The sequence below is a fragment of the Idiotropiscis lumnitzeri genome, chromosome 1, assembly GCF_059441095.1.
Source record: "Idiotropiscis lumnitzeri isolate Australia: NSW breed Sydney's pygmy pipehorse chromosome 1, RoL_Ilum_1.0, whole genome shotgun sequence".
NCBI lineage: Eukaryota > Metazoa > Chordata > Actinopteri > Syngnathiformes > Syngnathidae > Idiotropiscis > Idiotropiscis lumnitzeri.
In genome coordinates this window covers 23,739,530-23,760,104 of record NC_142391.1, presented here as the reverse complement: position 1 = coordinate 23,760,104, position 20,575 = coordinate 23,739,530, and the positions used below count along the sequence as shown (strand labels likewise).

General features: G+C 40.6%; 2 protein-coding genes across 2 annotated transcripts; both read right to left on the bottom strand.

The window, feature by feature from the left end:
- Positions 1–295: 295 nt before the first annotated feature.
- On the bottom strand, positions 296–9,812 carry castor1 (cytosolic arginine sensor for mTORC1 subunit 1). Its single transcript, XM_088290481.1, has 9 exons — positions 9,547–9,812; positions 6,446–6,516; positions 5,805–5,998; positions 4,843–4,978; positions 4,359–4,482; positions 3,109–3,225; positions 2,103–2,185; positions 1,928–2,022; positions 296–493 (listed from the first exon to the last, which is right to left on the bottom strand). The coding sequence occupies exons 1-9, from the start codon at positions 9,657–9,659 to the stop codon at positions 422–424; spliced, it is 1,005 nt and encodes a 334-aa protein (XP_088146607.1). The 5' UTR covers positions 9,660–9,812; the 3' UTR covers positions 296–421.
- Positions 9,813–10,609: 797 nt separating this feature from the next.
- Positions 10,610–19,093, bottom strand: nipsnap1 (nipsnap homolog 1 (C. elegans)). The gene is made up of 10 exons (XM_088290546.1): positions 18,818–19,093; positions 17,706–17,839; positions 17,362–17,407; positions 17,190–17,284; positions 15,762–15,832; positions 15,519–15,659; positions 14,568–14,599; positions 14,386–14,480; positions 11,889–11,972; positions 10,610–11,442 (listed from the first exon to the last, which is right to left on the bottom strand). Exons 1-10 carry the CDS (start codon positions 18,883–18,885, stop codon positions 11,378–11,380), a joined length of 831 nt encoding a protein of 276 aa, XP_088146672.1. The 5' UTR covers positions 18,886–19,093; the 3' UTR covers positions 10,610–11,377.
- Between the last annotated feature and the right edge of the window lie 1,482 nt (positions 19,094–20,575).

Below are 20,575 nucleotides of genomic sequence, written 5' to 3'. Positions count from 1 at the left end.
ACTATTTTTTTCATGTTCCTGATAACTGGGGTGGGGGAGAGCCAACTCCATCTTTCAAGTTTTGATACATTTTATTTTTATGACCAGTATGTTGTGCAACAGTCGAGCTCGTACAAAAATGTACCCAAAGGTGATATTCTCCAAAGTCAAACATTTTTGCAAGTTACTGACCTGGTGAAGGTGTTTTTGTTTCTTCTCATTTATTTCCGTTTTACTTCTTTACAAACTGCTGACCCATTAAAACGAACCTTTGCCTTAGGAGTCGAGGACGTTTTTTTGAACTTTTCTGGAAAACCGCGTCGAAAAAAGCGGACTAAACAAAATGTCAGTAAGCATGGATCGGAGTGGGAAGTGCTTGTGCCGTGAGAGGCAGCTTGGATGGGGGCAGGGGGCAAGGGGTTATGGGGGTGTGGTTCAGGGCTCAGTCGGTGCTCGGGTCCGTCCGCTGCTTGTGCAGCATGTCGCTCACACGAGTGATGTCCTCCTCGGGGACCTAAAAAATGAAACAAGCACGCACACCATTTTATTTGGTCAAAACAGAAGCAAACTTAGCTTTGAAGCTTTGAAAGAGCTTAGTGTGTTTTGTTTTCCATAAAGAAACAATTTAACTTTTAGAAACACTAAAGCTACTCCCTTTGGCTTGAAACCCTAACCCTTGTTTCAAAGTCGACTCTACAAAACCGGCATGTTGAAAGTCTAACCTCGACCTGAAACCCGAGCCCTCGTTTAAAACCCTAACCCTTTCTTCTTATCCTAGTTTTAAAGCCTGCACAATTCCTGGCCCTGATTTGAAACCCCAACCCTTGTGCCAAGCCCTAACTCTACCTTCAAACCCTACTTTGAAACCCTGAAGCCCAACTTCCCAGTCTAGTTTGAATTTAATAATAATAATTTAAATCCCTAACCCTGTCTCAAAACCCTTATCCTTGTTTGAAATACCACATTTAACTTCAAGCCTTTATTCGATACCTTGTCTTACCACCAGAGTTTGAAAACAATCTCCTTACTGACACCCTAATTTGCAACCCTAAACCAGCCTTGAATCTCGAATTTAAAACCTTAATTTGCAACCCGAACCTTGTCTTCACATCCTTGTTTGAAACCTTACACCTGCCTGGTACGAGTTTGAGTGGAAACACGCACAAACATGCACAAGGGTCATGGGTAATGCATGACTTCAGTTTTTAATTTCAGTGGAATTAAAAAAAAAAAATTCTTGACTAATCCATTGATTGGTCCCCTCCCGCTTGCATTTGAATTGTAGCCGTGGATGACGAGATAATGTGACTCACGCACACTCGGCGATTTCTTCCACTTTGCGACTTTAGCGGAGCGCTCAGTGAGGGACAACCTCAACTCTCTTTAACCTTGGCCATTGCAACAGATAGAAAACCGCAAGGGATTACGCGGGGGCTCATCGATTGTGTTTATGACAATGCGCTAAATCCACTAAGATTAGCCAACTCAGCGTTAAAAATACACACGGCAGCCCACTTACTGTCATTACACCACTCGCGTCTCGCAATAGTCACTCGGCAAGTTGGAAAGGGATCTTGCATCATCATAACACGCAGATGAAAAAATTAATCGTTTTTTTCTTTGGAGATAAAGAACATTTTGTCCCCAATTAACTACAAATTATACATATATATATATATTTTTTTTTTAAAGAAATATTTAAATAAACCAGCCTGTCGTATTATTAAAAAAAAAAAAAATCATTGTTTTTGTAAATATCAAAGACAGTTGAGTTTATTTCTTGCTTTTAGCCTGCTGATGAGTAAACGGCGCAGAAACGCGACGGCTCCGCTCCTGGATGACTAAGCGGAAGGAAGCCTCAAATAAAAGTGAGTTGGGTTTTTGAGTCACATGAAATCAGAAATTGGTCACCGTTAAGCCTGCGGGCGTGGTTGCAGCGTCCACTCACCAGAGCATGGTCGAAGCTGAACGTGCTGATGTAGTAGGCGGAAATGTCGCAGTCGGCAAGCGGCTGCGAGATCTGCGCCACGATGCCGCACTCGTCTGAAAGCAGCCACAACGACACGTCTCGATAGGGAGGCCGGCTTGAAAGGACACACCGGAGCAAGAGAGCGGTCGCTCACCGAAGCCGAGCGGTTGTCCGCCGATGCGCACCATCCTCCACAGTTCCCCGGACGAGCTGGTGAAGAGGAGATCGGCGGGGAAACTAGGACAGCAAAAACAAGTTTGAGTCTTGTGGGCAAACTTACACAAACGTCAAAGACCATTTCTAAACACCCAAGACCATATTGACCTTGAAACACAAATCACTTTGGATTTCTGTTTTTATTTAAAGACAATTTTGATTCTTTCACATGCAGGATTATCACGGGATGGGAGTCAATTTAACCTTTAATCACGGGATTGGGACAGTACAGGATAAAAAGTTCACGGGAGCATACGGGAATGGGAGAGTCCATGTAGAAGGGGTGACAAAAAAAATAAAATAAATAAAAATTAAGTTTATGTAGCTGACCTCCAAAATGGAAGTCGGCACGTTTTTTCTTTCTTTTTTTTTTCCTCTATGGTTCAGTAAGCTCATTAAAAAATGTATAGTTGCATCCTTCCAAAATTTAACCCCATCAACGGAAAAACATCTTTTTAATCCCCTGATCAGGTTTTTGTACAATGAATTCATATATCAAATCATGTTGAGACTCCCAAATTAAAAATAACTTTTATGAGGGAAGAAACTGTTTTTGCGCTGAACATAATTTGCATTTTTTTAAATGGATCAGTATGAAAGTAATAAAAAGTCTGGTTACATATTGCTCGTTTTTGCAATCCCACGATTATTGTTCTTTTGCGAGTAGATCATCACAAATCAAGGAATAATAAATGATATGTTGGTTAGCATAAACAAAGACAATTTCAAACTGAAGCGTATATGCGCTTTTTCAACACCAATACAAATCTGTCGTCACCAGAAACCTCAAGCCTGCTTAGATTCGTCAACAAACACGTTTTTGGTCATACACCTTGTGCATTAGCATTGAAGCCAACTTAAACCAGAAATATCCATATTAATGCCATCACTGAACCTCGCGTCAGCCTTGTAGTTGACATTAGGACAGCGAAGATTGCACTTACCGCCTTTGTGTGTCCGTGTCCATGACGAGCGAGACGTAACCGTCAATGAGAGAGAAGGAGAAGAACTTGATTCGCTCCAAGTCTGTGCTGGGAGACGTCGCCTCGTCTTCTTTGGGGCTAGGAAAACACAAAAGTGCCTTTTTATCGTTCTGCCACCTAATATATTGACCAGTTTCACTTTGCACCATGAAATTTTGTGGGCGTGTCTATCATGCGCAGAGCCACAAAAACAGCTCCTGAACTAAACCTTGAAATGACGCATTAGGTCTATCTTTTCGTTCCCAAGGGATTTTCTATTTTGGTTTCATGTCAGACTTCAGCCCAAAAAGCCAGTTCAACTAAGCTCCACAAAAAAAAAGTCTTCAAGTCACGCCCCCCCTCAAAAAAAATCAGGTCTGTCATTTTGCTCTGGCTCAATTTGGCCCTTTTCGAGGGCCCTTCAAAACAAACTCGTCAGAGAGACTTTGTACAATTGGGACCAAATATGAACCCTGTATACTACGTAACGCTAAATAAGAAGTTTTTGTGATTCGGTGTAATTGGAACATGTCAGTGGAAATGGATGACTTGCCCAACCACATGGATGATTTTTGAAACTGTTGCCCCGAAAGTCAGCTTCACTTAGCCACATGAAATTTGTTAGGCACGTCTATCATGAGTTGATCCACAAAAAAAGTCTCAAGCACCTATGGCAGAAAAACAACAGGACTCAAAGGACAGGATTGTTTTAGGTTGGACGTGACCATATACACTGACATATTTTACATTTTCTTGGGTACAGTACTTCAAAAACAAACTTGGGCAAGAAATGCTCAGCCCCTTTACTTGTTTCACTGAGCAACATAAAATTTGTAGCAAACACGAGTAGACACACAAAAAAAAGTGTAATGAAGCCGTGCCCCATGAGACACCGGAAAGTCTTTCATTTTGGTTTAAAGCAACCACTTCAGCCAAAAATTAGCTTGGTAGCACCCAAAATTACAATCCAGCCCCGGAAACTCCTTTTGGTTAGTAACCTGAAATTTGGCAAACGATAAGCAGCTTGAATAATGAATGGATGGGGGTGTTTCACGAGTTTTACGACTATGCCGTAAAAGACAAGGAAAGTCCAAATATTATCCAATATAGCACCCACGGCTACTGGCCACATAATTAAGAGCACATGCATTTCCTCTGCTGCCACACAGAAGGCCTTGAGCTACAGCGCCACCATGTGTTCTGACTACAACATTGCAGTCTATCTCTCTGACCTGCCAGAGTAGAAGAGCACGTCGATGAGCGTGGTGGCAATGGATGGCAGCGTGTCTGGGTCCAGGGACATGATGCAGAAGCGGTTCTGAGGGATGAGCACTGGGTGAAGGGTGGCCTGCATGGCTGCGAACAAAGGAAGACGTTAAGGGTGCTCACATGGTCACTTTGCTTTCATTTTCATATTTCATAATTGCCTAAATTACTCAATTTCATTATCAAGCCCTTGAGGTCGGATTCCATGTGCTTTTTTTTTTTTTTTGCTGCATTCTTTTGATTTTCAATTGTCAATCGACAAAAAAAATATATATTATTTTATTATTATTTTTAAAGTAACAAAACAAAATGAATAAATAATAAGTACATTAATAAATTATACTACCAAGCGTTGGTGAAGCTGCGTGAGCTGCCATAAAAAGAAAGACCGGGATTTTTTTTTCTCCTCTAAATCAACAGAAGGATGAACTGTGGACACAAATCACTCACCTTCTTTGCCATTCTTGAGCAGGCCATTTGCGACGTCGTGGCCACGTACGAGGAGAGAATCCCCTCCAACTTCACGGAAAATGTTAAACTCCTCCTCCAGAGTGTTCACCACAACCGGCAGGTCCTTCTCCCTCACCTGTGCAAAAACACAGATGCAAATTGATTTCACTTCCAAGCGCATTTTTTTCCCTCATATTGGGAAAGTACACCAGGCTGCTTACCAACCGCTTGCCACGCTGCCTTTCCCAAGGAAATTTCACAATGAACCTAATTTGACTTTCTGCCAACTTTTGAATATGCACGTTCAACTCATCAATGTTTCAGTACTTTTAGCACAACACAGAAAAAAAAGACTTAATTCTCCTGGAATTTTATTGCAAAGAAACTTCTAAATTCTCGCAAAAAATGCATTTTCTACCCATGACTTTAGATTTAAAAAAATGCAAGAATTTTCCAAAAAGTAATTATAAGTTGGGTTAAAAAAAAAAAAATCAGTTCTCTACTTCCCCTTTACAAATATGTAACTTTTATTTCAACAAAATAATAACATTCTAACAAAAAATGTTTTCATGCTTACTTTTCTGTTTTCTGTTTTTGTTCCAACAAAAGGAAAAGAAAAAAAAGATCTGACTTCATTAAAAACAGACTCAAAAATTGACTTTGCTCCAAACAAAATGCCTTTTTTTAATTTAAAACAGCAACAATTTTTCATGCAAAAAAGTGTTTTCTTGATAAATCGAATCTCCTCACCCAAAAAGACCATTAAAAATCTAATTTTTAAAAAACAAATTCTACATTTTGCCCCCAGAATACACCTATTTAAAAAAAAAATACAGTTCTCTTCATTACTATTTTTTTCCTACAAAAAATGTGAATGTTTGCATGAAAAGAAATGGCTTTCTTTGTTGCTTCCCCACTTGTTGTGGTCCCAACACCATTTGGAGGAGCAAGTGAGGGCTGACCAGGATAAAGTCGGTCTGATAGGTGGACAGCATGAAGACGGAGACATGCTGGCGTGCCAGTGGCGCGATGACCGACTCTGCAATCTTGGTGACGCCCACCGCTTGCGAGCCGAGCGAGGAGGTGGCGTCAGAGAGCACGTTGAGCGGCAGCCACACCGAGCCTTCTGCCTGCAGCTGCGACGAGGCCTCCAGTTCTGCCCGCAAAAAAAAAAAAAAAAATCATCACTCATCACTGAAATACAAATGTAATTAATTAATAACTGGACATATATATAGTACATAAATATGACACACACACACACACACACACAGCAGATGGTTAGTAAAACAAAAATGCAAAATAAGCGAGCTGTATAGAAAAACTTTTTGGAAGGATAATCTGCCATGTGATGAATAATTAAACTGAAAATAAAATTGACATGAGATTAATCATGCCATTCTACTTAGGTGTACAATTTATATTCATACTTAAAGAAATAATTGCACAGAATGAATATAAATAAAATTGAATAAAAAATACATTAAAACAGATTAATGATTATTAAAAATGACACGTTATTGCAGAGCTATATGAATTCAATATACCGCAATCATTCAAATTGCTGCAATATTATTTTCCATGTTTATTAAAATCTTCCTACCTTTGAATCCCTCCTCATCCAAGACGACAGTGTAGTTCTCAGGGGTCTCGGTCATGCTGAAGAACTTGCATCTGAAAGCAGGAATTGTTTTTGTATTAACAAAAAAAAAAAATTACAAAAATATGTAGTGTACACAGTACGGACACGCACGCACACACACACACACACACACACTCTAGCATTTCCTCATTGTGAACAACACATTGCCATTTTTTTCTGTGACGTACTGGTTTCCATTTAATTTAATTTGGCTACAGAGCAGAACGGCAAAAAGAAAGCACATCAACAAGATGTTATGGCGGCTGGAAATTCTCATTGTTTTTTTTTTTTGCCTTCTTTGTTTTATTAAGTAATTTCCAACCGCGTAACTTCCTATTGCTGTTAGCCGTCCTTAGTGAGGGCAAGCGTTTCAATGGCATTTCACTTGTTTAGCGCTTTTCCCCCTACAAGGTACTCAAAGCGCTTTAACACCCTCTCTTTTAAACTACTGCTGACAAAGTCAGAAGCAACCGGGGGTTCAGTTTTTCGCTCAAGGACACTTCGATGTGGTTACAATGGTCGGGGAACGAACCACCAACCTCTGGTTTGGGAGATGACACAACACCAGTGTAATGTAAGAACAATGGATAAGACAAACACATTGTTCAGACTGTGTGCCAAAGAATATGTGTGTTGACAAGAAACAAATCCTGTTTTTTTACAAACCAACAAACTTGACTTATCATTATACAATTAATAACAATAATAAATAACAGTCATCAGTTTTTTTAAAGAGGATTTCACAATCATAATCAGCAAATACCAGGCTGAGCTTGAAACGCTTCAGGTTTTCACTCTTCTTCCTTTAAATTTAGTGTTTTAAAAAAAATAGTATGCCACCATCTAGTGGCCAACAATTGAATTACACCCAACCTAGATGGGTAGCAGAACAATAGTTATACATTGTACAAAAAAATAAGATAAAATCCCCATTATAGTTGGACCGAGAAACCGAAACCAGTAATCGAGAAGGGGGAAAAAAACTGAAAAAAAATCTATTAGCACAACAACAACAACAAAAAACTTTAAAATATTAAAAGAAATTTGTGAAAAGGTGAATTCATAGCCGCCAAACCACATGTATGTGAAGGCTCAAATAGACTGCAGAATCCGCTCCGAACCGCGATATATCTGGAGAGAAGTGAATAACGACAATGGCCTGCACGCCTATCCGGGCCAGGCAGCAAAGCAGAAGGGATATCCACTAATTGTTGCAGGGCTTGAGGCTGGAAACGGCCAAAAGAAAACGTTTGTTGTGGCCTTTGTTTTTTTTTGTCTCTACCAGAGATGAAAGGACGCCCCCACCCGCCTGTTCTTGCGCAGTCCGACCGACTGCTGACTCTGTGAAGCCAAGTCATTGTCGTCGTCGCCGCCATCTGTGTGACGGGACAAACAACACGCGACTGAGCGACTGTGCTAGCTAGGACGCTGCTTTGTGTTATTTCCTGTTGACCCTTCACCTTCCTTTTGGGTCCAAATGATAACCAAACGGAAACAACTGCACTTGTACAATATGAGCAGTACACGTTGTTCAAACATCAATAAGATGGCTGCATCATCTACCAAGTACAGTTGTTGGATGTTTTAGAATTACTGCAACAACTATGCTCATTTCTAATAGGCTGTCTCTAGAGTTTCATTTTTTTATGTTCGCTTTAAGACAGTTTGGTTTAGTTGAATCTTTTGTATTGAATTCTTATAATTTATTCAAAAGCTCACTTGGCAGAATGTGTCTGTAGGCCCCACTGAAATTGACTACATGAGTCTAAAACGGCCACATAAAACCAAAATGTCAGGCTTCACATGTCTTTTTGAGACTTATTTCTAGGTCTACCCATGATGGAGATGTCTCCCAAAGTTGGTGTTGCCTAGTGAACTGGGCATCGGGGATGAATTTTCAAAAACTAAAATGAAAGTCTTCTTAGCAAAAAGGGCTTCTTCAAACAAAAATTGTCGACTTTGTGTTTGTTTTTCCGCCATGGTTTCTTGAGCCTTTTTGAAGGTCTAATCATAATAAATCATCAATACCAGATATCAAGCTGACAAGGCAAACGGGCCTCTGTGGCAGATTTATTTATTTTCATTGCTTGTTTTTTTCATGTTGGGGTGAACTAATGAACCAATTTTTGCTGGTCACACTCCAGAACAAAAGTAATTCTCCCCAGGATAAACAAACTTGAAAAGTTTGGTGATTTTATTTTTAACAACACAAAAGCCCTAAAATTGTGATTTCCGTAAGCAAAGTAAATTCAAGAGGACCTTGGAGCTCTCTTTTTTTTTTATTGACACATCTCTCAACTTGGGCTTTGTCAATATAAGAAGAAACAAAATACATCTTAAACAAAGATTCGAATTAACATAATCACGTGAATACATATTAAGAAATCTTTTCACCTCAATGTAACAAACAATATCAGGCAAAAACGCCCGAAAACAAAGTAAATTTTTAAAAAATGGCCTCGTTAATATCCCATTTGCAGAGCAGAATAAAAAGCCCAACAATTTTGCAAACGTGTGGATCTTGCAATCAAAACAAGTGACAGCCGTTGCGCCCTCATTAGCAAATTAAAGCGCGTTCACGGCATTTTATGAGTTAGCGTGTCTGATTGGATCAACTTTTTGCACAACATCCAAGACAGCCAATAGAAGCCAGTGGGCCTAGCCTCAATTACGAACAAGTATGCAAAGTGCTTCAACTGCCGCGTTCGCAGCCACTCAGTAGTTGAAAATTCTCTCACAATTCAAGGCGAGGACAACACACAAGAATGTCAGCCTCGGCAAGAACATAAAGTAGACCCGCCAAAAAGTTAAACAAAAGCTGATCATCGTTGTGTGTCTATGGGCGAAAGACGAGAGGCGGTTTAGAACACAAACCGCCCAGTTCTAGCGAACACAACACAGTCGTTGCCATATAAAAACAGATGTTATCACATGCAATACACATTCAGATCACCGTAAATTATCGATTGGATCAAGCGAAACTGACTCTTTTTTCAACATGATACGGTGGCACAATATACAAACTGATGTAATTTCTCTCAAATCAATAAACTCCCGCTTACCGTGTCCGGCGGCGGAGGAATATCAGTTTGATCAGCGGGTGTGTGAAGTGAGCCAGGCCGCTCTTGGTGATGCTGGTGACCCGCAGCCGGTGGTCCAGAATGTGCAGCTCCATGTCCACTTGGAACGCTAGCTAATACTTGACGCCCACCACAACCACTATGCGTGCACACCCGCACACACTCGAACTCCACAAGACGAATAACATCCGACAAGTCCAGCCCCGCAGAACCACTGTTTATTCAAATGAACAAAACAGCAGACGCGCCCCCTTTTCGACTCTTAAAGCGACAGTGTAGCATTTTGCGAGCTCGTTAAGCTTCACTAATAATTGCACACTCGGTAAAAAAGTAGTCCGTCTTTACTCAAGAACAAAGTATTGATTTGAGGCCCGTACTTAAGCCAAATAAAACAAAAAATATATACGTTATAACGAACTCTGGGAGTTATTATGAGTCAACAATGCCGCTTAAAGTTGTATTGTGTTGTACTTGGTGGTGAGAAGTGAAGCCACAGCAGTCATCTTTTGTGGCCACTTGCTAAGCAAACAATTTTGAATACATTGATTTTGTCGCTGCTTTTACACATTATTTTCTCTCTCTACAGTAAAAATATCAGCGTGTGGTTTACGGGTAGACCAATACTCTGCATCAATGAGAATACAAAGCAACGACAGGTCATTTGATAGTTCATTGATATACAAGGCCGTGATCAAAACATGTTACCATGGCTTTGCTAACATTGCCAACTGACAAACAAAATGCTAAATTACCAAAAGGTAACAACTGAAAAAAATACATTTTCTTTTTTTCAGATTAGAAAAATAATTTTCGAATGGCCAAAGTTTTTTTTTATGCAATCACATGACAACATACTTGCCACATACTGTAAAAAGTCCATTATGAGAAAGTACAGAGTAGAAGCTAGAAAGTAGAGAGATCTGTTTTCAAATGTACTAGTCATCAGAAGTGCTGACCAATGCCAGCCAAATTTCAGGTTGTTAAGTGAAACATTTGGTCAAGATCTACTCTTCTGGAAGAACTCGATAAAGACCTGACGTCAACGTGGCCTGTTGCACAGCTTTATTCTGACGGACACTCTCACACGTCATTGAACTCAGGGGTGAAATTCATTATGGGAAGACTATTTGAAAGATTAATCGTTTAAATCGAACACACACACACAAAAAAAAAAACTAAATCACATACCAGTTTTCCACACAATCATAATACAAATGTGCACGTTTTACCCGAAAGGCACTTTTTTGAATATTCGGGACAACAGGAGTGTGCCTGACCAATGTGCAGATACACTCGCTGGTCATTTTATTAGGTACATCTGCATAATGTAAACAATTGTAATTTTGTGGTTACAGTCCCCTCACATATTCACAATTTTTATTTGCAATGTTGCATTTTCAAACACTTATCGGTCTTACGTTGTTTTTGTGCTCTGGCAAACGCTCTGCCTGTTATAAAAGTATTGCTTGGGCGCCATCTTGGGGACTCTTGGCACCAAGGAACTATGTTTAATTGAGAGGAGCTCCATCTAGGCAGGCCATAGCGTTGTCTACTACAAAAGTAGTGTTTTGGCACAATCTTGATGAAGTATGTTAAAGTGGGAAAGAATCCTAATTTAGAAAGGCCAATGCACTCTCTACAATAAAAGTAGCGCTTTGGTGCCATCATGTGGATGAGTATTAATTACTTGTGGAACACTGTCTCTCTACAATTGGATGTCGTGAATTGGCAGAGATGTACCTAATGTTCCTCAACATTGTGGAAAGTGTTGCTTGCTGCTGCTGTTGTCTTTGTTTGAGTCCAGTTTGTGTCACTATTGTAAAGGAGAATTGGAGGTGGGAATCATTATCCTGGACTCCATGCTCCTGATGAGAGGCACTGCAATAAACACACAATATCCAAGCCAAAAGGTAAGCAGAGCTGCCATGTTAGCACAGATTCGCTTCTGATAAGCGGCACATTCTTAGATGCTCTGCAAAGTTGTCAATATTGGTTTAGATAATATGGGGAATTTGGGTTTTGTGTAACTGACAACTGTAGTTTGACAGCTTGCTGATGAAGTGATGCCTCAATGCGGCTTCACGCGTTGTATTGTTAGATGCGTAACAGCAATCAGTTTTGATGCAAAGAAACATTGATGGTTAGTTTCAGGTAAACAGCACAAACGCAACAGGCTGCTACAAATGTGGAAACAGGAGCACGCAGCTCACTGCGCTAAGCTCACTCACGTTACAGATTGAAACAAGGCCTGAAGATGCCCGCATATATTTAGCATTTTGGGCTAACCAAGTAGAACGCAAGGTTGGAGTGAATCGCAGTCCTACCAGTGTAGTATACGTTGGCATCCCATCCCTCCTTGCGCCACGCAGAGTTTCTGGTTTCATCTCGAGACTGAAGGCTTTCGTATGCTGCGTCATGAGCACAAACCAAGAATAAAAAAAAGTACCGTCCTGAGTCCAGAAAGAACCATGCTTACTAACTAACACACGCTGAACACAATGCATTTTATTTTTAAACAAAACATAGAATGATTAGCGCAGAAGAAACATTTATCATGTTAAGTTTAAATAAACAGAACAGAGGTGCAGGGTTTGATTTCTTCCTGCGTGGGTTTTCTCCGGGTACTACGGTTTCGTCCCACTTTCCCAAGACATGCATGGTAGGTTTATGGAACACTCTAAATCAGGCATCACCAAATGGCGGACTGCGTTCCGGATCCGGACCGGACCCATGACCGATGTATGATGAATTTTTTTCTGGGCGCATTCGCAAACGTTGGCGCTGCAATTCTAGTTAATACGGAAAAGGCGTCACTGATTTGAGCCAATCAAATCTTTTGTTTACGATCCACTGCCAATTGCGCATCAGACCGGAAGAGAGTGCTGCTGACAGTATGCCTTGCTAAAAAGTTAGCGAGGTCGATGCGTCTTGTTTTAGATGAATGGACGGAGAAATTTAGTTTCCTTCTGGCTGCAGCCAATTCAAAACCAGTGTGCATCATATGCTCCGAAATCGTCGCAACATTGCGAAGCGCCACTACGAAACAAAGCACCGCCCTTTTGTGCACAGTTAACCGCTGACGTTTGAGGTGAGCGCAGGTAAAAACATTGAACTTCGAGTGCAGTACAACAGATTTTTACATTTTCCTTTACATCCCAGCGGCATGCAAACGAATATTCAGTAAAAGTATCATGGATTTTGGGGAAACATAAAAAAAACGTTCAAGTGATGGGGAAGTTGTGAAGGAGTGCTTAAATGTGGTTGCACAAACATTATTTAAAGGAAAACACAAAACCCAGATGTGTGAAATAATCTACCAAATCCCAATGGCCCTGACTCCGTTCCAACCCAGATTTAAGTCACTGGCAGGGCAGTCACAAACTCATTTTTCTCATGAAGAGAAGTTAAAAAAATATTCAAAAGAAAAAGTGGTGTCAAAGCTCATTTTGAATTAGTTTTTCACGAGGACAGCCATTTTTATTGATTGTGTACTGAACATGTTGACCTGGTTTACTTGGATAATTAGGCTTTCCGTTTTTTTAGGATGATAACTCTTTGATTTAAAAAAAAAAAAAGGTAAAAGATGTTAACTCAATGCTTAGCACTTGATATATTTCTGCAGGAGATATTTTACAGTTTTTTTCTGGAAGTGGCACCCTTAAATTCCTGGAGCCACATTTTCTTGAATGTGAAATAAACGCCTTATATTTGTTTGACTGGCAAAGGTGTTTAATGGGAACATTGCTAAATATTTCGTATATAAGTGCGCTCTGTTGACAATGACTAAATATGGAAACTAAAAATGTAAACATAGGCTAGACATGAAGGGAAGTTGGACTTTGGTTCGGACCTTTTAATTGGAAGAAATTTTTGTCGTGGACCTCTGTGACTTTTAATTGAATACCTCTGCTCTAAATTGTCCTTAGGTATGATTACGAGTCTGAATAGTTGTTCGTTTATGTGTGCCCTGCGATTGGCAGGCAACCGGTTCAACCCGCCTACTGCTCAAAGACGGCTGGGATAGGCTCCTGCATGCCCACAACCCTTGTGACGAGAAGCGGTTCAGATAATGGATGGATAAATGTTAACATTCTTCTTCTCTTTAAATTATTTTTAGTAAGTCACAGTGTCCCTTCATTGGTGAGCTAATTTTTCTGGGTCATTCATGTTGTCCTTGGGGCTAACTAGTACCCGTTGGCACATTTTAAATTAATCAGAGCAAAAAGACATCAGTGTTTGCAATATGTCATCTTTCTCCCTCTCTCCTTCTCCGTTATGTGCAGAGAAGGAGAAAAAAAAAGTGAATTGGAGGCAATTAACTTTAGTCAACTCTGCAAGCAGCCAGTCATATTATGTCCTGCAAAGACGAAAAAGGAAAAAGAAAAAAAAAAGCTCTTTTTGCCATTAGCGGTTATTGAAACCATGACTTTTTAAAAGCATGGTAAAGCATCAAACTAATAATTGGCTAACATCTGGCTGTTGCTGACTTACAAGTTGGCCAGCCAGGGCACTCTAATGCATTGCAGTGCCCCACCATGCATTGCATTGAAACGGAACAACTGTCCAATCAAGAGTTAACGTGTCATAACGTGTATGCCCCAAACCAGAAGAAATATGTTACAAAATCAAACAAAAGAGTTTGAACTAAACAACTTTATGCATCATTAACTATATACTATTTATCCTACTCATTTAAAAAAGGAGATAACGTATATCTGGAAGGTGGCCAAACGCCACCTGGACACAGAAAGGCTCCGGCCAAATGCATCCTGTTCCCTCCCTGTGTGGCGTCCTCAGAGAGGTGCGTAGTCGTACGCTCACCCCATAAGTGATGGACGACGTACAAGTCGCCGACCTGCGAGAAGAAGCCTCCCACGGCCTCATCGTTCTCCTGCCGGAATTTGATGGCTCTCGCCCTGGTCACGACACAGATGAAGGCTGAATGGTGGTCATGGAGCAAGAGGTTTGTTTTGTGCTCACGTGTCAGGCAAGACGAGTCTTACCAGTGGTTGCCCCATTCGATCATGGTCCCTGGCTTAAAGCACAACAAGCGTTAGTGACTCACCAAGTGGTTTTGAAGCCAATTCAAATATGCAAAATTTTAACCTGCCAATGAGTGACAACCACATGGGATAAAGTGTTGGGCCTTGCTTTGTGGCCACTCCAAAAAGCCATGAATGACTTTTGACTCTTTCCATGGACATTTATGAGATAAATACATGGACTTTTACATTAATTCATGGAAGTGCAATGCTCTTTATAGAAAATGGTAAGAAGAGATTACGCTTTTTTTTTTCCCAGACATTTGTTTTCCAGGAAATGGGGATTCTCGACTCGGGGAAAAAATGTCTAGAAAAAAAATCCACACACTAAAGTTTTTTTTTAACAGAAATTCCTGGTGAATATCACTATTAGCTGGAAAATGTGGATTTTTTCCATAAATGGATGGTAGTACAGAGCTCAGCATATATGAGTACACCCCCCTTGGAAAAATCTAAAGATTTTATTAATTTATCTCAATAAAAATAAGAACAAGTTCCAAAATTTTGACAAAATGTTTTTTTTTTGTAGAGTGTGTTTAACTGATGACATGAAAGTAAGGTTAATAATGGAATGGATGGATTACAAAATCTTTTAATTCATTCAATTGACCTAATGCAAAAAATCCATATATCCCACAACAAAAATAACTTTTTCTAGTTTTTTGTTTGACTACCATCACGTTTATGGGCAGCAACATGTCTGCTTGACCTGAAATGAACAAGTTGTCAGTCTTTTTCTTTGGGTCTAGTTATTTGTGAATCATGATCTTTAATAAATTTGATTAAAAAAAATGTAATTTTTTTTTTGTGTGTGACAGCTAGGACTGAATGCCAATACTATATTACAATACAACAATATAGGGCGTTTTCCCACAGGAATGAATGGGAGTAAAACAAAGGAGTTGTAGCTACCTTGAGGGAGTAGCTTCTCATTTCATAGATGTTGGGTCCTGGTCTAGGAAGTGGTTCATTCCAAAAACTGAATTCCAAAAGCAGCTGATTCCGCCTGGAATGCAGCATTTTTGCTCTCTCTCTGCGGAATTCCAAATATTCCTGGAGACAAATGAGCGTGTGTTGTCATAGCAACAGCAAACACGCCACTGTGTCACTGTGTCACTGACGCTGAGCATTTGTTAAGCAGCGTTGTCCCGTTACCTTGTTGACTTTGAGCTTGTTGAGGCATTCGGTCAGGGCAGGGTAGCCCCCCCTGTAGCGCCACAGGTGCACTGCAGAGAAGCCAGGTGAGGATTTTAACTCGCGCTGCAACAGACACTCGCTTACTAAGAAGATACATTGCATCCCAGAGTTGCTGTTTGAGGCTACACAGTGAAAGCCCATTTTTCACGATCAATCTATCTATCTAGTATCCCCCCTGCACACGTCACATGCTTACACTCTCTAAAACACTCTTATAGCTATTTAAAAAAAAACACATTCAAGTATTCCTTAGCGCCTGTTCTCACTCTTCCTGTCAAGAAATGGGAGACTATCATAGAACATCTCTTTGATGCAGGCACGGCTCCAGGATTTTTTTTCCTCTCCGGGTGTGAAAGTGGGGCTTGACTGGGGGGGATGAGAAAATAATTTAGAAATATATTTTAGACTATTAAATAAAATGCTGGAGGCGCATAACTGGGGCTACAATTATTTCTGACTTTGCTATAGCCCGCCCTTAGCCGCGGTGTTGCACCATCCCTGCTTTGAGCAAAGGAAAAGAAGATTTTTCTCCAAAGAGCAAACAAAGAACATACTTGACACATGAAGAATTAAAAATGTTGTCATTTAATTTCACAAACGGCTCCTGGCTTAACGCTAACATATAACACAGGCTAAGGGAAATTAGCATAGACCTCAGAGTAATTCTAAACATTCAAACTACTTTTTACACACATGGAGCAGCAACACAAATAGAATATAGAACTTTCTCCTTTCTTTTTCTCCTAATTACTCTGGCTTGCATTACCAAACAACGCATCGTTCAAGTTGCTATTACACCTTCATAACGCACTAAGATCATGTTCAGTTTCTTGTTTAATACGTTAAAAACTAGACCAGACAAAAAGCCTTTCATGTTTCCCAAATGCAAACGACCGTTAGCTACATCATCTCGCCAAAGTCTTTTTTCATGGAGCCATGGCTGATGCAATAAACTCAACGATGAGATGACTAAACAATGTACTAGGGGCAAATTCATCTGCCTGCATTATCCTTCATAGTTGATCAGTTCATCTTACTTAAATGTAGCTAACCGAATCACTCGTTATTGTCTAAAAAAAAATAAATTCTGACATTGATCTTGAGGCAACATAATGCTGCAGAAATAAAGAGGTGAAGTTTTACAAAATCTCTCAGACAGTTGAGCAGACAATAGAGATCATACAAGTTCTCCAGCTAATTTTACCGTTATTTTAGAAAGCGCGAGAATAACAAATCGCGTACTGAAAGAAAAACATTATGGATCTGTCAAACTATTCAATTCACTATATTTGCACATAGTCAAAAGCTGCCCCAGAAAAAGAAAAACTTGATTACACTTCAATCCCAAATTGATATTAATGAGGTCAATGGGGCGCTATGCGGTACCTGCTTGATCCTGCTCGCCATACCAGGTGTTCCAGCTTCCTACCACCTCACATGGATAATCCCCGTCTTGGTGGAGCCTCTTTTGCACCTCCGCCCTAAAAAATTCCAAATAGCAATTGGGACGCTTTCAGACTAAAAAGATGCCAACAAGCAAGAAATTGTCACAACTCACTCCAGGTCGTTGTAAGCTTCCAGGCACTCCGGTTTGACGTTGTGAACTGAGAAATTAACCAACAGATGTTTCATAAACCACGTGTCCATTTTGGCAACACACTTGTTACTTTCAAACTAAACGAAAAGAAAACGTATTTTTTTTATTTAGCTGCACCAGAACTTTTCCTTGTATGGAAGTCTGCTAGTTCAATTCTGTCAGACAATGTAAAATGCCCATAGACGGGTAAACGAAACTAGCATCAATATCTAATCTATCTAGCTAATATAGGCGAACAGAAATGGTGGAGCAACACATGTAGCAAGACAAAGCTCGCTGGTTGTCCGTGTGCGCCAACTACATACATTGGATTTTGTACAGGTTGCTGGTCTCCTGCTTGGACAACAAGTTGGAGTGAGCATCTTTCCTGGCGTCCACTTTGTGCACTGAGGAGGAGGAAGAACGGAACCAGCGTCCAACGACGCTCTCTGAAAACTTCCTAAGTGCCAAAACAGCATGGGAGAAGAAAGATCTTGATTTGTATTGGGCACATTGGCAATTGTAAATAAACAGCGAGAGTAGTCATCATTTTTACTTTTCGGAAAAGATGCATGTCACAAAATCTCATGGACTAACATCTTTGTAACCTCCGGCGAGTGTTTTGTTCTCTGTCTCTTTAAAACTGTCACATCGATGAGTGGGTTCACAAAAGACATTATTGCTGTCTTCACAAATGCACATTCGACATTCATTCATGAGCTGCTGTGGGCCAGGACTCAAGCAAAATCATTCCACACACGGACTGACTGACTGAAGATCAGTCTTTTAAAGTTGTCCCTTCTGTCCTTTCATCTGGAATGTTCTTTGGATTTTTCATATTGAAAGATATCACAGCCATAATAATAACAAGGCAAATTCAGAGCAACGTTTAACTTGGTGTTGATACTTAGTTACAAAAAGCGCTGCAATGTATGTAGCTATGTACTGTAAAAAAATAATGACAATAAAAGTAATAACAGAATAAACAATAATTTTTAAAAACATTCGTGAGTCCTAGCTTTAATTGGGGGATAATTGGCCACATTTCCATCTGGTGTGCTGTAAAACATCAACTGTAAGCCGTAGCAAAAACAAATATGGACCGTAATTGTGAAGGAAGAGACAAGTGCCAGCTGCTTTGACGTCGCTTTACAGGACAAAGTTCGAAAGTCAAGCAAATGATTACATCGAATTTGCTGTGGCCGTGAAAAACAAACGCAAACGAACTCTTTGCCTGACATAAATGAGTGCGTATCAGACTTGGGGGGGGGGGGAATAACACGTCCTATCACGATTAAAAAGTGAGTATGTTGCCTCGCGTTTTGGTTCTCGAATCAAATGGAACCTGTAAAATTAACTTAGTAATAAAACGCAGCAATGAATCGAGTCCAGTTGTTGAGTAAATTGAGAACACGACGAAACGTAGCTACGAGCCTACCTGCCCACTTGACTCCGGCAAAACATCAACACGTGTCCTGTGGACCGAATCGTGCCGGCCGTCGCCATGATGAGGATGAGGATGAAGATCCTGCAATGACTCCCAGACAACTTTTGGGGCTCGTGATCTCACACAGACTTGAACACTGTAGGTTAATGTTTACTTTGGTCGTTGTCAGCAGCTTGGCGAGGTGGGGGCGTGGTGGTGGTGTGTGGTCACGTGACGCACCGTAATCGATGGTCAGTGGATCAGACGTGACTCATCGATCGCTGCAGTGGATCGTCTTGCCTTTATTGACCAAAATCAGGGCCTGTCTTTTTATGCACCCCGGGTGAGACGAACTTGCTGCACTGGTTTAGTTACAAAACGTATAACATTGTTAAATTAGGTTGACACGACGCTTCGAATTCTAAAACGTTGCTATAAAAAAATGCTCACAACTCCTGCATGTGGCAATGTTCAGTCCCACTTTTCTTTTGACACAGACACAGCCCTCCACCTGGATTTGAAATGATATATTGGAAATTTGATTAGCTCGGTACGTTGTGAGCTCGAAAATGGCACTTTTTCATGTTTTGCATTTACGTCTGTCAACAGCTTCAGTTTAAAAGAGATTATTCTGTGGAAGCCTTCTGTTTTGTTCATGTCGTGTCACAACTTATATTTCAAACTCTAAATTCACAAGCAGGGAGGGAGCCCTTTTCCGAACCGTTCCCACAATCTCTCTTCTAGTTTGTTTGTGGCGATGGTGACAAGTCAGGTGTGCTTGTCTTGAATGTGGAAATTGATGTCAATTTTAGATGTTGTTTAAGAAAAGACCCTTACAGTACATAGATCCATTGTGATAAATGTTCACGTAAGGAAAATTGTGATTGACAGTACTGTTGAAAATGCACTCTTAAATACTCAAGAAAGTACCAATGCCACTTTTGACGTATGAAATTTCAGTTAACACATGACAGATGTGAAGAAATAGCTTTCTTTCTTCCTGAATCACATGATAGTGTACTGATGTGTCAAACCGGCGCCAACTACTGGAGACGACAATTTGACAATGTCAGAGTTATTTATTTTGCCTTAAATCTCGGCTGGTTTCAGCATCTTTCACGGGTACCTGATACATTGAAAAGGACGATATCATCGCGATACCGATACATGTTATCAATACATGCCCATCCCTAAAATCAGGTATCAATCAATGAGAATATTTTCAAGGTTGGTTTTCAACGAGCAACAGCAGCAGGGCGCTGCTAAATTCTGTCTCGGGATTCTCTGAGTCTCCTGTGATGCTGCAGCCTGCTCCTAGATTAGATCCTTTTTTTTTCGGGGAGAGGGAGGCTGAAGGGCGAGATTGAGACGCCTGAAGTCGTCTGCGAACACCTGCCTGGACATGGGCACGACATTCTTCTCTTTGGCAGCGTGACAGTATACCGCATACAAAGCGCGCAATGACTGAAACGCAGGTTCTAGATACTGTTTGGCCGTTTGGTAGTCCGAGGGCACCTTTGGGAGGTCCTGCAAAAATCTGTAAATGAATTCATGGCCAGCCAAGGAGCGCCGTGCATTGCCGTGTATTTGTCCCGCGGGTGTTGCTTTTGGGTCTACCTCCTTGACCCATTTAAGGGCACACCACTCGCTTATTCCCAAGGTAGACAAAAACATACTTTTGCAGACGCGTCTCCTCTGCCCGCTGACCAGTAAAAAAAACAACTTGGAATTTGATCTTCGGGAATTCTCAGCCACTCCTCTTCTCCTCTG

Excerpts from the sequence above, each read along its gene's own strand:
- castor1 (XM_088290481.1), bottom strand. The coding sequence starts at position 9,659 with ATGGAGCTGCACATTCTGGACCACCGGCTGCGGGTCACCAGCATCACC. Across the intron at positions 3,226-4,358 it reads GTGCTCTTCTACTCTGGCAG|CCCCAAAGAAGACGAGGCGA; the intron begins GTCAGAGAGATA and ends GTGTTTTCCTAG. Across the intron at positions 494-1,927 it reads TCAGCTTCGACCATGCTCTG|GTCCCCGAGGAGGACATCAC; the intron begins GTGAGTGGACGC and ends TTCATTTTTTAG.
- nipsnap1 (XM_088290546.1), bottom strand. The coding sequence starts at position 18,885 with ATGGCGACGGCCGGCACGATTCGGTCCACAGGACACGTGTTGATGTTT. Across the intron at positions 17,840-18,817 it reads TGCCGGAGTCAAGTGGGCAG|GAAGTTTTCAGAGAGCGTCG; the intron begins GTAGGCTCGTAG and ends TTTGGCACTTAG. Across the intron at positions 17,285-17,361 it reads GAAGCTTACAACGACCTGGA|GGCGGAGGTGCAAAAGAGGC; the intron begins GTGAGTTGTGAC and ends GGAATTTTTTAG.